The sequence below is a fragment of the Alternaria atra genome (genome assembly GCF_907166805.1).
Source record: "Alternaria atra isolate CS162 genome assembly, contig: 37, whole genome shotgun sequence".
In the NCBI taxonomy this organism is placed as follows: Eukaryota; Fungi; Ascomycota; class Dothideomycetes; order Pleosporales; family Pleosporaceae; genus Alternaria; species Alternaria atra.
In genome coordinates, this window is record NW_025091336.1 from 929,994 (window position 1) to 954,192 (window position 24,199).

General features: G+C 51.4%; 10 protein-coding genes across 10 annotated transcripts; 4 read left to right on the forward strand and 6 right to left on the reverse strand.

Annotated features, from left to right (window-relative positions):
- Positions 1-235: 235 nt before the first annotated feature.
- ALTATR162_LOCUS12032 (uncharacterized protein) lies at positions 236-1,865 on the forward strand (the record flags this gene model as incomplete). The annotated part of the gene is made up of 2 exons (XM_043319677.1): positions 236-824; positions 874-1,865. The coding sequence occupies 2 exons, from the start codon at positions 236-238 to the stop codon at positions 1,863-1,865; spliced, it is 1,581 nt and encodes a 526-aa protein (XP_043175612.1).
- Positions 1,866-3,259: 1,394 nt separating this feature from the next.
- On the forward strand, positions 3,260-5,497 carry ALTATR162_LOCUS12033 (uncharacterized protein; the record flags this gene model as incomplete). Its single annotated transcript, XM_043319678.1, has 3 exons — positions 3,260-3,317; positions 3,365-3,434; positions 3,490-5,497. The coding sequence occupies 3 exons, from the start codon at positions 3,260-3,262 to the stop codon at positions 5,495-5,497; spliced, it is 2,136 nt and encodes a 711-aa protein (XP_043175613.1).
- A 704-nt stretch (positions 5,498-6,201) lies between these two features.
- ALTATR162_LOCUS12034 (uncharacterized protein) lies at positions 6,202-7,646 on the reverse strand (the record flags this gene model as incomplete). The annotated part of the gene is made up of 2 exons (XM_043319679.1): positions 6,202-7,163; positions 7,220-7,646. 2 exons carry the CDS (start codon positions 7,644-7,646, stop codon positions 6,202-6,204), a joined length of 1,389 nt encoding a protein of 462 aa, XP_043175614.1.
- A 1,205-nt stretch (positions 7,647-8,851) lies between these two features.
- Positions 8,852-9,952, reverse strand: ALTATR162_LOCUS12035 (uncharacterized protein; the record flags this gene model as incomplete). Its single annotated transcript, XM_043319680.1, has 3 exons — positions 8,852-9,418; positions 9,467-9,581; positions 9,633-9,952. 3 exons carry the CDS (start codon positions 9,950-9,952, stop codon positions 8,852-8,854), a joined length of 1,002 nt encoding a protein of 333 aa, XP_043175615.1.
- Positions 9,953-13,041: 3,089 nt separating this feature from the next.
- Positions 13,042-13,610, reverse strand: ALTATR162_LOCUS12036 (uncharacterized protein; the record flags this gene model as incomplete). The annotated part of the gene is made up of 2 exons (XM_043319681.1): positions 13,042-13,338; positions 13,389-13,610. The coding sequence occupies 2 exons, from the start codon at positions 13,608-13,610 to the stop codon at positions 13,042-13,044; spliced, it is 519 nt and encodes a 172-aa protein (XP_043175616.1).
- A 636-nt stretch (positions 13,611-14,246) lies between these two features.
- On the forward strand, positions 14,247-15,847 carry ALTATR162_LOCUS12037 (uncharacterized protein; the record flags this gene model as incomplete). The annotated part of the gene is made up of 4 exons (XM_043319682.1): positions 14,247-14,819; positions 14,877-14,926; positions 15,068-15,743; positions 15,794-15,847. The coding sequence occupies 4 exons, from the start codon at positions 14,247-14,249 to the stop codon at positions 15,845-15,847; spliced, it is 1,353 nt and encodes a 450-aa protein (XP_043175617.1).
- Positions 15,848-16,438: 591 nt separating this feature from the next.
- Positions 16,439-17,552, reverse strand: ALTATR162_LOCUS12038 (uncharacterized protein; the record flags this gene model as incomplete). The annotated part of the gene is made up of 2 exons (XM_043319683.1): positions 16,439-17,148; positions 17,201-17,552. The coding sequence occupies 2 exons, from the start codon at positions 17,550-17,552 to the stop codon at positions 16,439-16,441; spliced, it is 1,062 nt and encodes a 353-aa protein (XP_043175618.1).
- A 742-nt stretch (positions 17,553-18,294) lies between these two features.
- On the forward strand, positions 18,295-19,825 carry ALTATR162_LOCUS12039 (uncharacterized protein; the record flags this gene model as incomplete). The annotated part of the gene is made up of 2 exons (XM_043319684.1): positions 18,295-18,415; positions 18,513-19,825. The coding sequence occupies 2 exons, from the start codon at positions 18,295-18,297 to the stop codon at positions 19,823-19,825; spliced, it is 1,434 nt and encodes a 477-aa protein (XP_043175619.1).
- A 412-nt stretch (positions 19,826-20,237) lies between these two features.
- Positions 20,238-22,116, reverse strand: ALTATR162_LOCUS12040 (uncharacterized protein; the record flags this gene model as incomplete). Its single annotated transcript, XM_043319685.1, has 3 exons — positions 20,238-21,017; positions 21,072-21,875; positions 21,955-22,116. The coding sequence occupies 3 exons, from the start codon at positions 22,114-22,116 to the stop codon at positions 20,238-20,240; spliced, it is 1,746 nt and encodes a 581-aa protein (XP_043175620.1).
- Positions 22,117-23,028: 912 nt separating this feature from the next.
- On the reverse strand, positions 23,029-24,014 carry ALTATR162_LOCUS12041 (uncharacterized protein; the record flags this gene model as incomplete). The annotated part of the gene is made up of 4 exons (XM_043319686.1): positions 23,029-23,219; positions 23,273-23,589; positions 23,652-23,920; positions 23,973-24,014. 4 exons carry the CDS (start codon positions 24,012-24,014, stop codon positions 23,029-23,031), a joined length of 819 nt encoding a protein of 272 aa, XP_043175621.1.
- Positions 24,015-24,199: the final 185 nt, after the last annotated feature.

The following is a 24,199-nucleotide window of genomic DNA, read 5'->3' on the forward strand; positions in this document are numbered from 1 at the left end:
ACTGCTCATTACTCGATTGCTTTTCTTTTCCATCACAGTCTTTTCTATATCTAAAGTCCTCGACATTGCCTGACAATCTATCCTGGAGATAGCATCAACGGCGGTACCAACAACTTCCCTCCAAGGACGGACATACTCGTGGACTGGATCCAGGCCTCCCAGTTTACAACATCACAAAAGACTGTCTATCTCCCTCTGTTTCTTTCTCCTCTTCAAACCTGGTTGCGCATACATGATGAGTTCAAACGACACCTTCCCCGAAGCATACTCGACGAACGCCCCTCTCTTCCCCTCAGCCATCATCTTCCCCGCCTTCGCCTTTCCAGCATGGGTCCTCTGCATGGCACCCATGATCTGGCATTTCCGACAAGCCAACATCGCAGCTGGATCACTCATTCTTTGGATCGCCCTACACAACTTCTTCAACTCGGTCAATGCCCTCATATGGCCCCGCGACAACGTGCTTGAGTGGTGGGACGGTCCCATCTGGTGCGACATTCACGTCCGCATCCAGGTCGGTAGTTATGTGGGTATGACCGCCTCGGTGGCCATGGTCATACGCAAGCTCGCCATTGTCATGGATACACGCAATATGACAGTGTCAACTAGCAGGAACAGCAAGATCAAAGCAAAGATCTGGGAAGTTGTGTGGTGTTGGGTTGTGCCGGGATTCTTCATTGCCCTCTACTACGTCGTCCAACCCGTCCGCTACATGATCTACGGCATCGTAGGATGTTTGTCCGCCCACGACAGTTCGTGGCCCAGCGTAGTCCTCGGTTTCATGTGGCCAACTATCGGCATGCTTTTCGCTTCTTACTGGGCTTGTAAGTCTCACCTGTTCCGCCCATCCATCCTAACTAACCTCTTTGACAGTTCTACTCGTCTACCGTCTCTACCGCTACCGCCGCGAATTCCACCGCCTAGTCGCCGCCCAAAAGACCACATCATCCCGCTTCGTCCGCCTCTTCATCCTCAGCCTGGTTGTCGTCCTCGTCTACCTATCCTACTCCATCTACCTTCTCGTTGGCATTTCAAAATTCATCACAACCCCTTACTCTTGGTCTGAAGTTCACGACCCCAACCGCTTTAACAACATCATCAAGGTTCCAGTCAACGGCGTAGTCAGCTTCGAGAAGTGGGTTCAAGTCGCCACGGGATACATTACCTTTTGCCTTCTCGGCACTGGTGTCGATGCGAATGCTCATTACAGACGAATGTTAGTGAGTACTGGAGCTGGAAAGGTCTGGCCTAGTCTGTACGCTACCTCAGATGGCGGGAGTAGGGCGCCGAAGAGTTTCCCTGCTGCGAGAGCATGGACTGCAAGCGTTTCTAGCAAAGCAAAAAGCATGCTTTGGTCTACGGAATCCGGATCGACGAGTACTGGTTCCACGAGCGACACTTTCACCGACTCCACGAGCAACAATTCCGTCATCCTCGATTCAATGCCTCGCTTACACAGCGTCACAACGCAAGACACGCTCATTTCACAGAAACATGACAATTCCATAGCCGCCTCAACGACCCCCCAGCCTTCATTCTTCAAAAGCTATTTTGCACGCCCGTCCCTTCGCGGGCCCCTCCTTCCCCTATTCTCTTACCGCAACATCGCTGAGATCACTACTTCCAACACTTCCACCATCTCTACTATCGCTACAAATACAAACAAGCTATCCACATCCTCCACCCTAATTGGTGTGCACTCGCGCGCCTGGGCCGCCGACACCTCACCTTCTTCCTCTTCTTCTGCTGGTCGCCACGGATACGGCAACAGTGTGCACGTCATTCGGGAAGTGCATCAGCAGCGGAATGAAAAGGCTGGAAATGAGCGTGAGGAAGAGGGCAAGGAGATGAAGGCTTGGGCTTGACGTGTGAGGCTGCGAGAAGTGATGTCGATTGACTCATGAGGGAAGGTTTGGGTTCATGTACTTAACGGCAAGATTCCGGATGTCACGGACGGATATACGGTATTGGCTTCTTCTTAGGTTTTCTTTGTGTAGTAGTAGTATGGTGTAGTAAAATAAGGTTTCATGGTAATCTAGGGCGCGCTGCTTCCTCACATAAAAGTTGTTTTGTTCAATGTGACTCCTTGATTGACAAGTGCATCTCCGACGATAGTACGTTCCTCCAGCCAGGAAAGGTAGGTCGACAGTTTGCCTTGGGTATTCGCACGGTTGATAGTCGCATTAGTTCACATACAGCAAGTGGCATAGAATGACTATGGGTTATCGATAAGTTGCATCGCAAACATTACAAGGACAGTATCAAAATGGCGGCATCTTTGTCGGTTAGAACTTAGGTCACGCACATTGCATTATATTCAAGGGTCGTCACATCACGCATGATCACGCACGAAAAGCGATATTGTCGTGAAGCATTTTTGATTCCGTTATCGCATGTCCACATGGCGACGCATCAGTCAAAGGCAAGTCTCCACAAGGGGAAGCGAGCCGGTGTTAGAGTGACCGTCGTAATCGTGTTCAAGTAAACTCCCGAAGAACCCCAACGTGCCATTTAGGCGGTTGACCAGCATTCCATAACGTTCCTCAGCCCAGCACAGTCGTCACCCCCCGAAGTAGTAATTGAGAGCTCGCGTGCCGCAATCCGCCGGATAACGTAACTTGAAGGTTGGATTGCGCGATATAGTGAAGTGAGTTGCGAGCTCATCGGAAGGTCGTGCGTAGATAACGTGTCGTTCAATGATCGTTGTCGTTCAAAACTGAGGTGGGAATTGCTGAGATTGAGGGGCGAGACGTTTATTTGCTGAAGCGTTGTTAGACTCAAGATTGCTGGCAGTGATGATGTGGTGAGAACTTACGAACGAGCCCTAGTCTTTCTTCTCTTGCGCTTGAGACGTCGAACGCGCTTCTTCCTCCATTTGGCTCTCATCTTGTCGGCGGGCTGTGGTATGAGGTCAGCGGCTGCAATTGACAAGTGTGGAGTTGATGGCAACTGCAAGCACACTCAGAGAGCAATCATTGCGCTCAATTGAGTGTCACGAGCGCCGCCATGGCTTGCGGATTAGAACTTACATTGCTGTCGAGATGAGTGTCGTGAGTGTAGAACAAAGGTAGGAGCTGAGCTGGCCAAAATAATACCTAGGTGGGTGCGGGGCTCGCTTAGCTAGAACGGCTTAGCGCCCAGCCCTGAAGCAGACGCCAAGTGTTCACGCGCGCCGCGTCACCTGCCTTACGTCAAACCTATTTCGTATGACCAACATCGTTCCGGATTAGCATTACCGGCGGCAGAGAAGTGTTATAAAATGGCGGGTGAGCCAGTGGCATGGCTGCAGATTCAAGTCGCGGGTGACAATGCTTATGGTGAGTTGGTGATCTTCGAAATATGATCAGCAAACTAAAGTAGGCAGGAACGCACGGAGGCAGGATCGAGGTGTGTGGGAACGAGCAGTTCTATCTTGGGAGGGATCCAGAGCTCTGGTTAGAGCTCCATCTTCTTCGCTTTGATATGAGCTTGGTCTAATCCTGCTAACAGTCGTTACTCGTGGAGCGACGACCTCACCATCTCAAGGAAGCATCTTCGCATACACTGCATTCTCTATGAGCAGGACCCGATTGCTAAGATTGCACCATTTGTATATGCGACTGATCTCTCGGCAAATGGTACCTATCTGAGAAAGAGCAATTCAGAGTACACAGCATCGCAAGATGCGGGCATTCTGATGGGTCCCAAGAGCACCTTTCTCCTAGAAGACGGGGATGAGATACGCATCTCAGACACCGTCACTCTGGTCTACTGCCCGAACACGTTGGTAGAGCTAGTCAAGTTGACCGCCATTCAGGAGCGAGAGAGACAAACGTTCGCATCGCGTTATCTCCTCACCGGTCGTTTGCTCGGCGAAGGCGGTTACGGCAAGGTCCTCGTGGGCATCAACCAAGAGACACAGCGACAACTTGCATGCAAGATTATCCGGCTGGATAGGATGTATGACACATTGGCGATGTCAAACTTGCAGAAACCGGAGAGAAAACGACTGCCAACACGAGTTACCAACTGCTTCCGCGAGTTCGACATTCTCAAAGATCTTAGCCATCCGAACATCATCACCATCGAAAAGGTCTTTCGAAGTAACAATACCATCTATATCTTCGAAGAGCTCGCTACAGGCGGCGATCTGTTCTCCTTCATTGAGTTCAAAGACGGCCGGATCGATAGTTTGCAGGCTGCAGCTATCATCTACCAAGTCTTGAAGGGAATAGAGTACCTTCACGATCGAGACATCGTGCATCGGGATCTCAAGCCTGATAACATACTAATGTCCTCACTCGAAGACGGTGCTCGCGTCGTCATCACCGATTTTGGCAGTGCTAGATTCCTCCCTGGAAAGAACAGCCAAAATCCACTGCAAAACAACAAATACCAACGAATGTTTTCGTACGTTGGGACCCTAGAGTACGCGGCGCCTGAGATTCACCGACTCAATCGAGCAATCCCGGTTGATGACGGCTACTCAGAGGCTGTCGACATGTGGTCCATCGGCTCGATTACGGCTACCATACTTACAGGCGACTTGATGTTCAGTGATCGCAAAAATCCGGAGTACAGGACTGACCCTCGCGCCGTGATCATGGGTCTTGCAGCAATCTGTGACCTCAGTCATCTGGATGATCCGCATCACCCGTTGTGGAGCAACGTCGGCGACCAACCAAAAGATTTCGTCAAAAGTCTGCTCATCCTTAAAGAGGAAGAGCGGATGACGGCGTCGCAAGCTCTTGCACATGTGTGGTTCTCATCGTATGCTGAAGACTTCGAGTACTTGTACGCAAACTCAATCGCAGACTGGGAACCTAGCGAGAAGAACCGAAATCTTGTCAATATCATCCCCAAGTCCATACCAAACGGTGCCTCTGCCAAACTATTCGGCGGTGTTCAGATTCCAGGAACCATCTCGCGACACTTTGCTTTGCATCAGCCCCGAGACACGCTTCAGAAGATCCCGCCATCTCAGGGTTGGCGTGCAAACACTCCGTTACCATTCATCATGCAAGACTATGAGGCAGCTCAATCTGCCAGTCAAATCCAGGCCCCATTTTACGAAGGTGCCGAATCCTATCACCAAGGACAGCGCCATGAACGTTCGGTCATCAAAGCAGCCGCACCAGGTATGTATCATGCGACTGAAGATGCAGGCGATGACTCTGATGGCTCTGAGAAGAGCTTAAACGGCGTCACTGATAGCTACTTACAACAAAGATACCACGAACATCTACCCCAGCCTCTATATTCTCGGGATGAGCACGATTTTGTCCTGGTAGGCGAAACACCCATCGACACCTATTACCAACAGCAGCAGGTTCAGGACGGTGATCAAGATTCAGTCCTCGTACAGGAGACGCCGCCTGAGTTCCTGCGCTTTCATGAAAGCTCTTCGGACAATGGTCTACCGGCCTGCGAGGCGTGGAACGTTGATGATGCGTCACGTGTAGGCGGTGATGCACATACTGCAAGAAAGCGAAAGAAGCTTTCGCACTATATACGCTAATATCCTCTGTTTGATCTTCGACTAATCCACAGCGCAACTAACAGCACCATGTAGCAGCTTTAAGGATATGACAGACATGACAGATATGTAGTCCGTAGTTCTACTTTTATTTAATGTGATTCTCTTCTAAACAATATCTTTTCTTCACCAAGCCAACGTCTGATATATTATAATGTCTCATTCCCCCGTGATTGACAACCGATGTGACCGCAGCGCAAAAACTTATAGGTAATTGTGTAGCAAACCCAATAGGAATGACAATTCTACCAGATTTGCAGGTCAGTATGCATAAGAAAAGCACCACATTGGGCAAAGAAAGCAATGCCTTGGAGACGAATGTATATAGAACTTGTCATGCCCTCACACCAGATACAAGACATTCACCGTCTGCCCACCTCCTCTCCTCTCCTACTCACCATCCTTGACGCTGGTGTATGTTCTGTTCCTGCTACGTACATGATGTTCTTTAGTCAAGTGTGAAGAACCAGTTAAATCTATCCTTTTCCCAATTCCCGAAAACAAAAACCATCACACAGTGGAATGCCATGTTCCACAACCAAGTAAACACAATGAAATGACGATGGTTCTTAGAAGAAGACAAAACGGATAAGATTGTTGTATATTGTACATAAGCCCCCATCATACACAACTTCAACTCCGACTCCAACCAACGCAAACGTTCCTATACCCCAATCTCAGCAATCTCACCGCATAAAAGAGCCAAAGTTCAAAAATGTACTTCCCGACGGCTTCTGGGTACTAGATCGCGGTGTAACAGGACGGGCATTATTGTTCGCTAGTTCATCGCGAGCCTGCATGGTGACAGGTTTGAAGGACATGGGTTGGTAAGGAGTGGGTTGGTACGGCGTGGGCTGGTGGTGATCTTGCGACTGCTGCGGCTGCGATTGCTGTTGCGAATACGACTGACTGGACTGTGGCTGCCAAGGCATAGGAGAAAACGTCGTAGGGGGCTCCCTCGTATACAATCCAGAGGGCTGCTGTTTGGCCGCAGAAAACGTCGATAACAGCGGCTCACTGCGCTTCCTGTGAATATTCCTGCGTCTGCTCTCCTGCGCCTGCGCCTGTAATGTCTCGGCAATACGCCCCGTTTGCTGGTGATCCATGGAGAACCAGCCCGCATCCAGAATCTGCTGCGCGGTAGGTCGATCCGTAGGAACCGGATTGAGGACCCAGCTCAGAAACTTGATTTCCTTTTCCGGCACGCCCTTGGCTTTTAGGTGCTCCCAGTGTTGTCCCTCGTGGTGGCTCCGGTCGTGGTACGGAAGTCTACAACCGTCGTAGTAGTCCAGGGCGCCAAGCCCGAAATCGTGTGCGATGGCTCGTTCGACTGAGCGTTCCTTTTGGCCCTGGCCGGAGTTCCCTTGCAGGAGTTCGTCGTAGAGGCCGTATTTGTTGAAGGAGGCTTGGGCTTCGAGGAGCTGGCAGTAGATGACACCCCAGGACCAGATGTCGGCTGGTTGGTTGATTTCGTTTCGGAAGTAGACTTCTGGAGCGCGGTATACGATGGGTTGGACGAGGCCTTTTGCTGGTTCCATGACAATTCCTAGGTCGCCGAGCTTGGCGGTGATGCGGTTGTCGCCTACTGTTGCGTTTTCGTTGGGTTCGTTTTCGAAGCCGCTTAGGAGGATGTTCTGCATCTTTAGGTCTTTGCGGTGTTAGTGGTAGTTGATCATTCCGACTGGAAATCGCTTGGAAACGTACCTGCATATACCAAGCCTCGTTGATGCACATCTCGCAGGCCCAACAATGCCGAGCGCATGATGCCCTTGAGTTCAACGTCGCTAAACTGGCGCTTCCTTCGTGCATCCCAGAGGGTCGATTGGAGGATTTCGAGCACGATCCGTGGAGGTTCGCCTCTAGCGGACGGTGGGATGCGGTCCACTTGTTGTCTAATCGTTGAGATGCCCTTGAGAAGTTCATGCATGATCATCTCGTGCTGGAACTTGGGCCATCCGAATCCGATGTCATCGTCGCCGGGCTGCTTTACGATGAAGATCTTCTCTTGGGAAGCCGCGTCGACAGCGACCCATACATTGGCCTGACCAAGCGGTTTAACAAGAAGGTATCGAAAGCCGTGTTCTCCAACAAGCTCAGCGCCCTCGCGCATTTGAATTGTTGCTCCGACCATTGTGAGAACTGGTGGCGTGTAGGCGATTGAGGTTTCGATTGTCTGACGTAGAAGGTGTAGTTTGGTTGTGGAAGTGGTAGTCGATCAGGTTACGTCCATGAAGGTTGATGTGAGTGAAGAGGAAGAGGCGTCAGGTACGAGATCAGGATGTGCAAAAGAGGTGGATCCAAAAGAACGGATACCGGGTGTAAAAGTTCTAAACTTAGACTGTAAAGGCGATGTTTCCAACATTGCGCAGCTCCCAAGTTGTATGGCTGCTTGTTTGCGCAGGTGTCGAGCGATGACGGAAGGCTTGTAACGGTTACGGAAGTGGCGGGCTGGCGTCATTGGTCCCGGAGCACGTCGACACAGCAACATGATGATCTGGCGTTATCGATGTTCAACAAAGTTCCTGCACTGTTGCATATCATCCAGGGACATCTTACCAACTGCGAGGTCCCTGCGACTTTATGATATTGTCGCAAACGGTTAAGCCGATGACAAGGAAGGATGTAGCGAGGCGGGAGTGCCGGCCACCACCGACCAATTGCGGACACTCTCGTATAACGCGTATTGCCCCACTTACCTGTTCGCATACCCTTTGCTCGTATAAGAGGTAAGAGAGTAGGAGTGAGACTGCAATCTACACATTTCAATCGAACTACCTAACTGGGAAAGAGTTCGACGGAAGATGAGATGAAAAATCTGTGGAAACTACGTGTTCAGAAAGACCAGAATTCATTGCACTCAGCATACTCATGAGATCACTAATCGTTCGATACATGTCATATTAACATAAGCAATAACGCTTCTTCCATCTATCTATCTACATACAACAGCATCACCCATTCAAACCGAGCTCTTCGGTCTTTCTGACTGCATTGCACTCCGCAGTGCCGGCCCCAGTCCGGCCCTTCGATGATAGTTCCTCAAAGATCTTCCTGTACAACAACTTACTCCAGCCTTTTCGTGTGTACCAACAGCGCCATTTCTCCACGGGTGGTCGAAACCCCCAAAAACAGTTAAAACAGGCTAGGAGGGGTGAATGCTACCCTCAATCAATAATATGGATAGAAGCGAACAAAAAGCGTTTGATAGGAATCGAAAAATGCGAGGCGAGGCGGCTGCGACACAATGGACTGGAAAACGCCGGTATAAATGCAAGACACGTGATACGGACATGAACGCTCAAACAATGCAATGCGTACGTGCAACAGCAGTCCCTCTCAGACCTCATGGCGGTCGTCGAGCTCAAAGCTTCTTTTCTGGCTGATGCGACGGTAAAATGGCATCCTCTGGTTAAAGAGGCGCATCTTCGGGCTTCCAGGACCAGTGGATCGCTTGTTGAGAACGAAGAACTTGTACAACATACCCAGTATCGCAAATCCGACGACGAAGCCAAGGAAAGTGACGAGCAGCCAGTGCTTGGCGAGCCAGAAGATGATTTTGACATCGGTTCTGTGCCAGCTGTTTCCGAGGTGGTGGGTGAAGAAGGACCATGGGTGGTTGTTGTATTCTTCGGGGAAGAGGATGCGCACGCGGTTTTCATCGACTGGGCTGGCGTTGTTGTAGTGGCGCCAGACGAGACTGAGGAAGAGGGGACCGGTGGAGGCCATGACGGTGATGTAGGGGAGGGGCCAGCGACGGTTGTAGTCGGTTAGTGAGTCGATGGCCTTGAGGAAGAAGGGGTGGCGGGGAACTGCGCCCATGGCATCGTTGGAGATACCGGTGGGAATTGTGCGGCGGACCCAGGCTGGGTAGGCGAGAAGAGGATCGAGGCTGCGATTGCATCCCTGAGAATGTTAGCATCGTGGTGGTTGACAGGGGCACGCTATACGTACATCGTCCAGGTCAATGTAGATTCCGCCAAAGTGGTGCAGAACAAAGTATCGAATAGCATCAGCGCGCTGGATGGGGTACGGGTAGCCGTCAAAGGTCTCTAGGAACCATGGGTATCTGGGCATGTTAGCTGTTGTGTTCTGTCAGAAAAGTGCATGCAGCACTTACTCGGCAGCGATAAACTCGCGCGACTTCTTATCAGTCCACAGCTTGTACTCGTAGTCAGGGTGGAGATCCAAGCAGCTCTGCTGGGGACCCTTCCAGTGCGCCGGAATGCTCTCATTGATGTATGTTTGGTGGATGATCTTGGGAATCAATTGCGGCGCCTCATTGATAGCGCTCGAGTTGGGCGCAGGGAGCTCTCCGCGAAGAATAGCATCTTCGCGACCAGAAGCGATCAAAAGACCGAGCAGTGTCCACACGCTGTGTACTGCGAAACCAAGGACGACAATGGTGACGAGCAGGAATATGGTGACGCCTCTCCGCATGGTTGCTGTTGTTGTTCTCTGCCTCCTTTCCCTCGGAGATGGTTATGCACGGGCGGCTGGGCGTGAAAGAGAATTCCTGTCGGTCTGGCGGGATAGAGATGTGGTATTAAAAGAGGTACAAATCAAGCATCCGGCAAGCATCAACGTCCGTCTAGTACTTGGCGGGAGAGGGAATGAAGAAGGGCAGATGCGCGAGACAAAAGATGGGCGCCTCTGCTGCGCGCTCTAGAGTGAGGCAGTGCTTGGACCGCCCAATCTCGCTTATCCGCAGGGTTCAGGAACTGCGGCGATCCCCAGACACTAACCTGGTTTGTGTCTTGCCTCCACGCACTTCACATGTCAAACACGGTGCGAGATGCGACCAGACCAGCCCATACCTTTCACCGTATATACCAGAGTCCAATCCACTGTCTAGTCACCCGGTACTACTCATCTCACTCCCTCGCACCAAGGCCCATAGTCGGTCTTTATCGCGAGGGGCTGTGTACTGAGGCATTTCCGTCCCGCCTATGACGCGACCTTGCAGCGCGCTACATTTCCCACACTCGTTTCTCACATGTTTCCCACATTCCAGCACCTTCAGCCAAGAAGAGAGTACAAGTCTCCTACGTCTACCAAGGAGTCGCACATTACGCGCGATAAGCCAGCAACCGCCGCCTAGTAGTTGCCAGGGTGTTTGGCGGGCAAATTTGCTTTTGCAACCGCGGCTAGTGGACCATGGCCCACCGAACTGGGGAAAACCAGCAAAAGAGATGTAGTTTGGTAGGCTAGTCAAGTATTCGACAGCCAGTGTACGTTGAGTAGTATGTCGCGGTACTTGCTATATCGTACTGGTATCGCAACTCTAGTACTTGTGCACTCGACTACACGTCAGGAAGCGAGCTTCATGACGTATGAGTACCAAGGCCGGCCTACATAATGACGACGAGCGTTGAGAGCTCCACGGCATCAGTCCAGTCCAGAGAGGCTTGTAAGTCTTATGGTCTAGTCACTACTGCCATGTCACTGTGATATGTAGAGCAGGGCCTTCGCCAAGGATTTACGGACAGGCCTTCAACGTGTGCTACCGTCCCGACGTTATTCGTCTAGTCGCACCGTACTGATCCCACACTGTGTTGCGCCTTTCAGCTGGCAAGCTACTGAGGAGATCACCTTGCCTGATTGTGCAGCTGGTAGATGTTCACCTTGGTTGCAGTAGGTTGACAGCACATTAGAGTGTGATCATTTCGCCTAAAGCATCTTTCCTCGTTCTTTGCAAGTGTGCGCTTACGGTGAGTTGACCGTTACTTCCTATCGTACCTCTTGCCTCTTGGCATACGAGGGAAGGAGCGGTCGAGCGTGCCTACGACACAATAAAGCAGTTGCAACCTGAAGACGCGACACCTCGAGCCCTCTCACTTGCTCGGTTCTGTACTTTGGACAATCCGCTCGCAAGACCTATCAATACCTACCAGCTATGTTCCACTGTTCTACCTAGAATCGTCCTACGTTAGTGTACCACATATAACGTCCGACCACAATGACTACCATCGCGAGAGTGTGGACATGCTTTGCGGCGGTCGTCTTCTCAGCACCGATGTCGATTGAGTCAACATTGTCACAGAAAGCGCCAGTTGTCTATGGTGAACCACCTGGGCCACGTACATCGTTCGTCGTAACATCCAAGTTTTGCATCTGTCTGTTGTCGGGTCTGCTTGGTGAACACGAATCTTCGCTGCATCAACGTGCATGACCACGACTGACAGGAATAGGATACCGCATTCGAGTACTCAACGGTCGTTCATTCAAGCGCATAACGTTGACCCAGGTATACGTCTTCATCCTTTATGGTCTCTCGATGGGGTTTGTTCTCGCCACCGCAGTCGTCAATAACGGTCTCGGACTCAGTGCGCATAGTACCTGCCGTATAGCCATGAGAATTTGTATTGTCTTCTATGCTGGCAGTAAAGTAAGCACGTAAGTCGGCCCCTCCTCGGGACAGCTTCAGTACGTCGTAGACAACAACTCACTGCTCAACAAAAGGTATCTGTTCCTAGTCGAACGAGCGCATGCACTCCGAGCACCTTACATGTCCCGCTACCATGACCTCCTATGGCTTCTCAGCACAATCGGTATCGTATCAAGCCTTGGCGCCGTTGGAGTCGTCGCGTTCGTCTTACCCGTGTACTGGATGTCCGAGGAGGACGGACGCTGTCGTATTGGTATCAAGCGGTACACCGGCGTTCCATTGTTGACATGTGACATTGTCATCAATGTCTACCTTACTCTTGTGTTCGTCTACCTTCTAAGCCCGTTAGTCAGAGGCAGCCAATCTTCGAGCGCCAGTCTCACGAGTCGTTTGGGACTGCGGATCGGCAATATGTGCGGTCGAGCAAAGCGTAAAGCCACGGTTGGCCTTCGTCGATCAAATCAGATCATGGCAAGGAAAGTCGAAACTCTGCTTTGGAAGACGTTCATCGGAACGATCCTCGTGATCGTACCAACTGCTGGGAACCTTACGTCTTTATGCATTCTTCAGGGAAAAGAATTGGCTTTTGTCAGTTGAGTTCTGAAGTCAATATGGTGCACCCGCTGATGTCTTTTTCGTTGCGGCAGATTTGCCTTACGATTTGCACCTTTGACGGTATGTTCACTGCTGGTAGTTTCGAATCTGATTAACTCGGGTTGCAACAGTCACATGGGCTGCCGTGGTTTTCCACTGGCTCACAATGGTTGGTACAGACGAGAAAGAAGACGCTCCCACGACGTGAGTGAAAACCCTTTCAGAATCGTCGAGACTGACAGTCTCTAGGCCACAGGCACGCCAGAGTGCATGCTCGCCATTTCCACGGCCTGCACCACCTCCCCCCATGCGAAAGAAATCTTCAATACTGTCAGATGTATCCTTGGAAATGCTCTCGATCGATGCAGACAACGATGACGGGGGAAAGGCTTCCGGAGGGCCAAGTCACAGCAAGGATCACACATCGAACGCGAAGAACCGCAGTCCCAGCATACGTTCAGAAGCACATTGGAGGGATTCTGGACATTCTACCCTGGTGGCTGATATGAACATGTCCAACAACACTGTCAACCCACACCGAGGCTGTTCAAAAGTCGGAATCCTCCTCTTCGATGATGGCTTGCGAGAGCAGACCCCGCCTGCGAGGCCCAGGTACCTTTTTCAACACTACAGGCGTCGCACTCGGTGAACGGTCGATGGAATCCTCCTTGTTCACACGCCGCGCAGCTCTATATTCTGCGGCTGTTCTTCCCTTTTCACGCTGCTTGGGCACAATGGGTGCGTCGATATTGAGGGTTGATGAGAGAGATCTGAAGATGACAAAGAGGATGGTGCCGGTGATGCATCCTATGAGGCCGGCGGTTCCAAGGTAGACATATAGTGTCTGTACCATTAGTGTTTATGAAGTCTTACAAGGAGATGATAGATACATACTTCTATTCTTTCTAACCACTTGACACTAAATGGAATGGACAAAACTCTGATGAGTGCCTGTCCAAGGTGGATGAATGGTAGTAGGGCGAATGTGATGACGTTGTAGAATGGCAGTAGTAGAATAATGACTAGATTGATAATTTTCTGGATGGGGAACCATATCACGTGTGCTGTTAGGACGGAGACGCGTACTGTGATGGAAAGAACAGTGGCTGCGTCCATGATGGACGCGTAGCAGGGGACGAGATGGTGGTTGGTGAAAGCCAACGCGACTCACGATACAGGGCCGACTAGCCCCGCGATAAGTGTCATTGGCTCGTGCAGCGAGCTATCGGCGATTGATGCAGCCATGGAAATCTTGATCCCTGTGTCCCGCTGCAGGCAATCCAAGGCCCGGTCTTGAGATAGCTTCACACCTGGGTGACCTCTCTGACCTCTGTCTGTTGTAATCGATCCATGCGCTCGTTCGCCGCGTCTTGTTGCGGCAGAAATGGGGAACCAGAATTCCCGGTCGACGACGCCCACGTCGAACCCGCAATCGCCTACCAACAACGCCAACACGCACAACGTGACTGCATCACATGGCCATGAGCGACCCCATCACCTCCCGCATCTTCCCCCCCACACAGCCAATACCACTCCGCACGCCGGCGAGAGTCGATCCAGGCACTGAGTGCAGCCAAAGCGCCCGCAGCTCCCAGCGTCAGCCTCGAGAACGCAGAGAGCCATCCCACGTCGGCCCGCCCCATTTCGCGTGGGCGAGCGCAAACGGTAGGGACTAGCACTAAAGCCGTCACCACCCAGCTGCGCGCTGCTCAGGACCACTACAACAAATCCAACAACATCACCCACGACAACATGGGCAATGAGCAGAGCAGCCACCGGGACAAGGACAAGCACCATGTCCCCCGCGATGCCACCACCACCCCGCCGCAGCCAACACCCGTTCCCGACCTGCCAGCCCAGCAACAACACCATGTCGAAGCTGAAGCTGAAGCCACCGCCAATGCACGTCCACCTTCGCCCACCCTCCCCGTCGACGTCCCCTCCGTCCTCCACTCAGACCCTCACACCTCCTCAGCATCCCCAACATCCCCAACATCCGCCTCCATCTCTGCCTCCGTCGACTACCTAATCCCGGCCTCAGCCTCGCAATTCTCGCGCCCACCGCGCCTGCCCCTGCCCATTGAAGAAGTCCACACGCCCGGTTCACCCATCATCTCGCCCCAGGAACTAGGTGGACTGCAGGAGATATGGACGCCCGTCCACGAGAGCGATGCGGATGGCATGTTACCGAAGAGGTCCAGCATGCTGAGTAGTACGACGGCGGAGGCGGATGATGAGGATTTGGGAGACGAGTTCAAGGACGGTGAGGGGAGGCCAACTGTGCCTACCCTGATTGAGTGGGAGGGACCTGGTGAGCGTGTATACGTTAGTAGACCTTCGTGTGTAGAAAACGTTTGAGAGGCGTGCTGACTTTGACATTAGGTTACTGGTACTTTTGCGGGGTGGAATCGGAAGTACAAGCTACATCGCAAGTAAGTGCTTTCCAAATGTCTCAGAGGGGAGGCGGTGGAAGTCGTTTCTTTCTCTCAACTCTATTTTCTCGACTACCTCTTTCGAGCGTTACACTTGGAAGGTTACACTGCACACCGACAGTACTGACATTTCCCTCACAGCGGACCCAGCAAGAAGAAAGACGCCCTCTCTGCCTACGTCTCCGTCACCCCAGGGACCCACCATCTCACCTTCCTCGTCGACAACGACATGCGAACATCCGACAAACTCCCCACAGCCGTAGACTACACCAATATCCTCGTAAACTACATTGAAGTCCCCTACCCGGAGTTACACCCCTCCCCGCCAGCCCCCAAGCCACCACAACCTCGACAACCGACCCCTCGATGCCGTGACCCCGTCCAAGAACGCGAAGCCCCTGTTGGCATGTACCCGCCACAAGTCCTCCCACCTACTCCTCCCCAAAACTCCGTCAACACCAACAACACCACCGCCAACAACCCCTCCACCAAACTCCCCCTCCCTGAACCTGCCAAACCTCCTGTACCCGAGCCCACGAAAAAGTACCACCAAAACATACCCCGCTACCTCCTCGACCTTGACGCCCCCGAAGAATCTTCCCGGTTTGCCAGAGCAAACGCCATGACGAATAACCTACCTACACCCCCGACTCTACCGGGCTTCCTGGGCAAGAGCATATTGAACGGGACGACGCCGATGAAGGACGATAGTAGTGTGTTGATTCATCCTAATCATACGGTGCTTAATCATCTAGCGACGAGTAGTATTAAGGAAGGGATTTTGGCTACGAGTGCTACGACTAGGTATAAACAGAAGGTATGTTTTGAAAGAATTATGTGATGGGGACGAAAGCTAACTGTGGATAGTTTTTGACTACCATCATGTATAAACCAAAGGAGGAACATGGCGAGGTTTACTAAGATCATAACTTCTAGGGTGAGGGACTAGCAGGTGGGCTTTGGCCATGTGTTTTACTGTCTCGTTTATTCTCTAGTATCTTTGCTTCTGGAGGGATTGGAGGATGGTATGGGAGCTCAGGAGTTTCTTCCAGGTATACACGAAAGCGATGAGTTTACGGTTTTCTTTTTACGTTCAATACCCCTAGAGGTGGGTTGTCCTTTAATTCTCTCTCCTTTTCTTCTTTTTCGCCAGTTTTGTTATTTTCCAAAACGAGAATCGTGGGCTTTGAAAGACAATGGCAAATGATAACAAGCAATGATTATGGAGACAGCAACTGTCGATGGTGGCAGTCAAGGGAATGATGGGTGGGGAGGTGAAGGGGAGGCGGTCAACCGTTGTGTATTCTTATAACATGTCCTGAAGACGACTAACGTCGTGACAGCTACGTCAAGCTCATATCCAAGATCAAACTAGAGACATGGATAAGCGTTTCGTTGCTTTGTCAACTCTTCTTCAAAGTTACCAATGCGTACAACCATGTGTTACCTGTACACATGGCGACGGATAAAAGACATGGTTGAATGGGGTATCAATTTGAAGGAAAGCGTACCTCAGTCAGTCCTCCACCCGACAAACACCTCGTCAGTCCTAAATCGCTGCGTACATGTCGTATCCATCAAGTCCGTCTTCACTCCAGTCCCGTACTCCAGTAAACCCGCATGAGCGATCATGATACCATTGTCAATGCAAAACATCTCGTCCGTCGCAAACACATTGCCTCCTCTGTCTCTTGCCATCATGCCCATCATCTGCTGCAGTCGCATGTTCGAGCCCACGCCGCCTACAACCAGCACTTGTTGTGAGCCCACATGTGCCATAGCGCGCTCTGTAATCTCAACGAGCATGGCGAAAATGGTTTCTTGCAGGGAGAAGCACATGTCTGCTCGTGTAACCAGCTCTCCGTCCTCAGTCTTCAATCGTTTTGCATCCGGCAATGACTCGTCCAATCCGCGTGCGAGAAGGTCGGCTGCAGCCAATATGCCTGAGAAGCTTGCATCCATGCCTTTGACTCCATATGGTAGATCAACAAGGTTCTTTCCCTTCTTTGCCAATTGCTCGACATTGTATCCAGGGAATGGGTCGTTGGGTATCATCAGCGTGCGGGCGAATCGATCGATGCAGTTTCCTATGGCGATGTCTAGGGTCTCACCAAAAATACGATACCGTTGGGCGGAGTAGGCGATGACCTGGGTGTTGCCGCCAGATACGTAAAGGACGACGGGGTTATCGGCACGCGTTATAGAGCGACCCATTTCGATGTCTAGTATGCGTTAGCCAATAGATTTTGACTATGGGTTTTGCGTAAGACTGACGGCCAACACAGTGGTTCACACCGACCATGGGCTTTCCCCATAGTAAACTGATTGTCCTGGCTGCAAGCGCAACACTCTGTAGAGGTGCACCCATCCCGGGGCCTTTCGTATAGCATATGCAATCAATGTCCTCGATTTTAATGCCCGCTTGCCGTACGGCTTGCTTGATTAGTCTCACAACCCATGCTCGGTGATGTATCGCGGTGTCCTTGGGCAGGAAGCCTTCGCCAGGCGGGGAAACATACGTATGGCGCAGATTCGCGAGGATGATCGGCGGTTTGTTTGGGCCTGGATGAGAGATGACGCCAACGCCTATCTTGTTGGCGCTTCCTTCTAATCCTATAGCAATCATCTTGGTGGCAATCGCGGTTCAACGTTGTTGGTGTTTGACGCGTCGAGGCGGGGTGACGTTAGAAAAAGCTATCGATAAGGCACAACATGCATGGTAGGGCTGAAGCCACCACTCGGCGAGCGCTAACGAGCAGCTGCTCTATGGAGGAAGCCGCGTCTTGCAGATTTTGTTGTTTCCAAATGTTTTAAACGAGCGCAAACCTTTTGCGCTGTGAATTAAAAGTAGATTCCTCGAGCGGGGTTAGACAAAATAACGCGAACAGAACTTCCAGACACGCGAAAGCGCCAGAGAACAACGATAGAAGACCAGAACTGGGCCATCCTCTAGCATTATCAGATTGCAAGCTGGCTACCCTATCCACGAAGACCATGTCAAGTGATTTTGGACGCATGCAGGAAGCAAGCCGACATCTAAACAGTTGACGGGCAGACGTCACCGCCGCTAGTCATGTTGCTGCAGGGTCTGAACAGTACCACAACGAAGTCCACTAATTCCTTCACATATCTTCACAATGTCTTCTTCACATCTTCAATCTTCAATTTTTCAAGCTCATTAAGATCTCCACAGCCTCTAATAGATCATTGCTGAGCGTCGCAAAAACTTGCATACCCCAGCCACCAATTTGTACTCCGCTCGGACCAAGCAGCCTCGGTTCCCCATTGGCGCCGCTAAATAATATCCACCAAATATCCAATCCTCCAATCCTCCAAAACATCCCACATCGCACCAGACTTTTCTGCTTATGGCAAACTTCGACGGCGCCAGTCAGACCTTTCTGGCATGGCTGAAGCAATCCGGAGCGGAAATCAGTCCAAAGATCAAGTTGGAAGATCTGAGGAACAAGGATGCTGGGCGAGGCGTTGGTAAGTAGCTACTCCACCCATACGCTACATGAGATATACTCTACATCGTCACCACCGTTTACAGAGGATATGACACATTCATGCTAACTCAAAAAAGTCGCTACTCAACCCATTGCCGAACATGAACTCCTCTTCCGCATACCCCGCGCCTCAATCCTCAGCGTCGAAAACAGCATCCTCAGCACCGAAATTCCCGCCTCAACCTTCAGCCTACTCGGTCCCTGGCTCTCCCTTATCCTCGTAATGCTCTACGAATACCACAACGGCAGCGCCTCAAACTGGGCTCCTTATTTCACCGTCCTACCCACCGATTTCAACACCCTGATGTTCTGGTCCGAGGACGAATTAGCCGAGCTGCAAGCCAGCGCTGTCGTGAACAAAATCGGGAAAGAAAGCGCAGATGAAGTTTTTACCGAGCAGTTGCTACCTGTGATAGAAGAGTTTGCGGACATAGTATTCAGTGGAGATGTGAGGGCAAAAGACAAGGCGAAGGAGATGCGTAGCCCCGAAAACCTGGAATTGATGCATAAAATGGGCAGTCTGATCATGGCGTATGCATTTGATGTCGAACCTGCGACGCCAAACAAAGACGTAGACGATGAAGGTTTCGCCGAGGAAGAAGAAGACGCCGCCCTACCAAAAGGCATGGTCCCACTTGCCGACATGCTGAACGCCGACGCCGACAGATGCAACGCGCGACTTTTCTACGAAAAAGACTGTCTGGAGATGAAAGCACTGAAACCAATCACAGCAGGCGAGGAGATCTTCAACGACTACGGTTCGCTCCCCCGAAGCGATTTACTGAGAAGATACGGTTACGTTACCGACAACTACGCACAATACGACGTGGTTGAAATTCCTGCCGAGCTCATCACCGAGCTTTTGGCCCAGGAAAACGCCTGGCACGCAGATAGATTAGATTACCTGGACGAACAAGAAGTACTCGATACAGGCTACGACGTCGCGGCTAGCACGCCTTTTACACTCCAGGAAAGCCTCTCACCTGAACTTGTCATCCTGGTGGAAAGTATGCTTCTTCCAGCAGATGAATTCGAACGTCTCAGCAGCAAAGGGAAATTACCAAAACCAGAGAAGATCACAAGCAAAGGCGCGGAGTTGCTACTGAAGATCGTCCAGACTCGCATCGCGCAGTACGCCACCACGCTGGAAGACGATTTGAGGACGTTTGGCGAGGTTCCGCCTGTCGAGGCTGCATCGTCTAAGCAGCGGAGATTTGCTATGGCCAAGGCTGTGCGTATTGGTGAAAAGCAGCTTTTAGCTCTCACAAAAGATGCGCTGGCGGAGAAGATAGCAAGAGACGGTGGTGCGGCGGCGGCAAAGAGGCAAAGAGGTGTTGATGAAGAGGGGGATGTGGAGATGGGTGGTATGGGAAAGAAGCACAGAATATGATCAAGTCCTGCTATGAGCTGTATCGATGGCCATCTGTTGACACCAGGAATTGCGCGACGACGAGGCGAACGCCCAAGGCAAGCTTCAAGACTATGAGGAATGAGTTTGGGTAAGTTTCTGTTTTTTTTTAATCGCCGAGTGAAGTCCTCACGGTACTTCACCAAGGCTCTAATATATGTATCCAAGCATGAACTTGCTGACTGAGGACTCGATCCAGACTATCTTCACACCCATCCACAGACCCACAGAATGCCAACCACCAACCGGCCATTTCCCCTCCCTAATCTATGGGGCTAGTGTACATAACTTTGGTAGATCTTTGGAGCCAGCCCGCCGAGCGAATAGAAAACAAAGGGTATAACTTGTCGACAAAACAAAGCGCTGAAAGAAGAAGATTGTAAACTGGTGGCAATTATCTCCCCGTCGATGTTCCAGCTGCGGCAGTTGTTGGTGTAGGAGGAAGAAGATGACCGGACGCGGATCGATTGTGGTTTTCAATGGACCGGCGATTCGGATTTGGTGGAGGTTGCTGGGCCGCGGCCTTTTCGCCCTGGCGCTCAATCATGATGCGATACCTAATATGCAGATTGTCTGTCCAGTCGACGGGATACGTCTCCTCGTCTTCGCTGCTGTCGCCGGAGAAGCGCCACCGGTCTGCTAAGCGATCATCTACCCTCTCGGTCTTCTGACGCTTCACGCCCCGACGATCGATCATCATACGCCCGCCTCGACCGATCCTACGACGGAAGCGAGATTGATCGTGGAATGGAACGTCATCTGGAGGAGTAGCGAAACGTATACGCGCACTTCTCCGTGGATCTGTCTGCTTACTCGACGGCACCACTGCTGTTGCATCAGCACCCTCTCCATCGGACACAGAAGCAGGAGGCGTGGGAAGCTGACTCTCCGTAAAGACTGTACGGAAGTCTGACTTCGCAGCGGGCGGTTCCAAAGGTGGAGTGATGGGCCGCCACGTTGCGTCGACCCAGCCCACGTTCCATTTCTGGTGCTTGACCAAGTTGTCTTCGATGAAGCTATCAATAGCCTCGGTGCGCTTAGCTTGCTGCTCCTCGAGGTACACTATGTCTCCATCAACGAGACGCCCGTCTGGACGTGTATTGGTAGGCTTCATGCCTGGTAGCGTCTGGCGTTGTCTCTCAACATCGGCAGTTCTCTTGGGCTTAGGAGCAGGCTGAGACCAGTTAGTCATCTGTACAAAGACTCCGGTAAGTTCATTGCGACATACCTTCTGAGTGATGAGTAGCTCATCGTCATCACCCTTGATGCTGAGTCTCCGCTTGAGCTCCTTGACCGCATGCCGTTGTTCAAAGATCAGCTTGTCCGTGGCAAGCTGTTCTCTTATAACTGCCTCTCGCCGCTTGACTTGCGACATCAACAGACGAGCCTCTTCCAGTTCCTTCCTCAGCTTCTTAAGCTTCTCTGTTACTTGAGCGTCGCGACCACGCGTCTTACGGACTTGTCGGACCTCACGGCGTCGGAAGCAAACATACGGGTCAGCATCGTCGGTTTCGAGATTCGTCTCGAACTTCAGTGAGGGCATCAGCGGATGGTTGCCTTTCAGTAACCGTTGGTTCTTCCAATGTGGGTAGATGTCTTTTGCGAACCGCCGCGCCGACTCGCTGATTGTCTCATCGAACTCAGCTTCAAGCTCCTCATAAGCAAGAGCAGACGAGTTATCGACTGCTGCATATGGTTGCTTGATTGCTGTGGTCTCTTCGAAGAAGTTCATCACCTCCTCGAACTCGTCTTCTGAGCAATGGTTGTTTTTGCCCTTCTTCTGATTGTAAGACTTGAGAAAGGCGACATCATCACTGTTCATGCAATAGGGGCAGCCGGACGTATCCTCGACGGTTGACGAAAACCGAATGTAAGTGGCAGGTTGTGTAAACCGTTTTGGGTAGACATCTTCATATTGCAGTGTGCTTGCGACAGCATCCGGAGTTGGAATGTAGAGTTGTGCAATCTTCCCACCAGTCGCGCCTTGCGCTGCTGCCTGGGCGGCGGAGATGACGGCTTGTAAATGGTGTTCCTGGACATGATGTAAGTATGTGTGACGACAAAGTTGGTAAGGGAGGTGTGGAAGCCAAAAGCGGCCTAGTGCGACTTACAATCTCCTCGCCCTTCTCAACACCGGTCTCAACCTTGGGGATATGGCGCGATGCATCGTCATCAGCAAGCTGCTCAACCTCACTTTCGCGGACAACAGGTAAATTCTGCTTCGTCGATAGCTTGCGCTGCCTAAAGCGCTGGCCAGCTGCGCGGGCCGTCATTGTTGTCGTCGCAAGGCAGCGCACGTGACAATTGTTTGGGTCGTTTGGGCTGCGTATGGGGCGTGGTGCAAATCTGGCGCCTGGGGGCGGCCCAGCGAAGAGGAGTCACGCTCCCAGAAGCGCTATCCGACCACCAACGCGTCGCAATATTGTCGATATGGGTGTCAAAAGTGTCGCACTGGCTTCGGCATGCGTTTTATCGCGTCAGAAGTGATGAAATAAGGTGTTGGGGTGCTGTTTGGCGATGGAAAAGGTTTCGGTGAGCGGCGATGTCGAGCGTGAACAAGCGGATGCGTTTGGGCGGGCTGAGAGGCAAGGAAGTTGCAAGCGAAATCGACCAATCAAATGGGAGATCGCCGAGAATAGGTGGAACCTGCGCGATCGTCTTGTGGCCATCGCGGGCAACCTACAGACGACGGCACATATTCGCATTTACCGACCGCAGTGCAGAGCTGCAAGAAAATGATGCATGCATACATGTTTGCATCTATCGTTGTTGCGTTCCATGGTTCGGTGTGGATGGAGTCCGAATGGAGTTAGCTCACCTTGGCATGATGTCCGCGGCCTTGTAACAGTGACTTCCATCGTAACCCTAACAACCTAACATCGTCATTGCCAGCAAGACCGTCACCTAGATACGACTCAAAATACGTTTGTCTATTCTCATATGCCTGTCGTCTACAACTCGCAAATCGACATGCACGGCCTCGGCGATTTCCAGCCTGTCTTAGACCTTATCAGGCGCGAACAAGCTACAACTAACAAAAAGCACGCAATCTTCAACAAGGACAAAGCACAAAGCACAATGTTTCCAGAGGTGCGCAAACTTTGACTGATACTCATATAGATTGCCTCGGCTTACCAGGACGAACTGTGGGTATCAAGCCTCATTCAAGATACATAAATTTTAGTCTAAATCCACTGCTTGGTTCCATGGTGTGAGACAAATGCACCACCATACCCATTCGCGATACTGGCATTCTCCCATGTCGATCTGATGATTGGTATAGCATCCTCAACTGGAGTTGCGTCTTTGAAATCAGGGGTGTACGTTGATATCTTACCCATGAAGCTCGTCAGACCTCGCATCTGGTCGGGGGTGACTGCACATTTACCTTAGTGGGAGTACCATGAGCTTTCCATCCTCTCTACTTACGATTATCGAAGTGGCCCACTTCTACCACGCCTGGGCTCATACTCATGAACAGTACGCCATCCTTCTTGTATTGCGCGTTGAACTTTGCGACGATCGCGTTCAAGGCTGCCTTGGAAGCAGCGTACAAAGAGCTATTTTCAACTTCGAGATCGTTGATGAAGTCCAGATCGGCGTGACCGCTTGAGATTGCGATGATCTTCTTCACGTTGCCTTTCAGGACGAGAGGGAGGAAGAGGTTGAAGAGATGGATGTTACCAACAACATTGGTCATGAAAAGTTTCAAGGAGACATTTTCTAGTTCCTCGACCTTGTCACCCCTATAAAGCACTTGATGTTAGGTATGAAGAACCTGATTGGGTGCCAGGGGAGGTATATTTACAAATTGCCGATGGGGTCAAAGGCGTCGAAGAGGGACGGGAATGCTCCATTGCCAACGAGGTAGTCGACACCGCGCTCACCAACGATCTTGGCGGTTTCTGCAGCGGCTTGCTTCAGGCTGGCGTAATTAGTAAGGTCTGCATGGAGGATATGGATATTCGAACGATCGCCCAGTTCAGCTACCACCTTTCTCTCGGTGGTAGCTTGATCGCGGACTAGACCGGCGACGAGATTCCCCGGGTCTTTGGATATCTGCTTGACGAGCTCGAACTGGACTGGACTTAGCAGAATGTATGTATATCACGACAAAAGTTATGCTCACCCCAATTCCCTTGGATACTCCTGTGATGACATAGACAGACATATTGAAAACCGTGTGTTTGGAGTGTAATAGGGATTAGAGATGTTGAGGTATGATGTAGACATTGCATCCACTTTGATGTCTTTATATACACCACGTTTGTGGGCTTCCTGAAGCTATTCCGCACACAAATGCTGGTCCGCCATCACAGGGGCGGGTAAGACTCTGACTGCTGCGGGTTCGCGTTG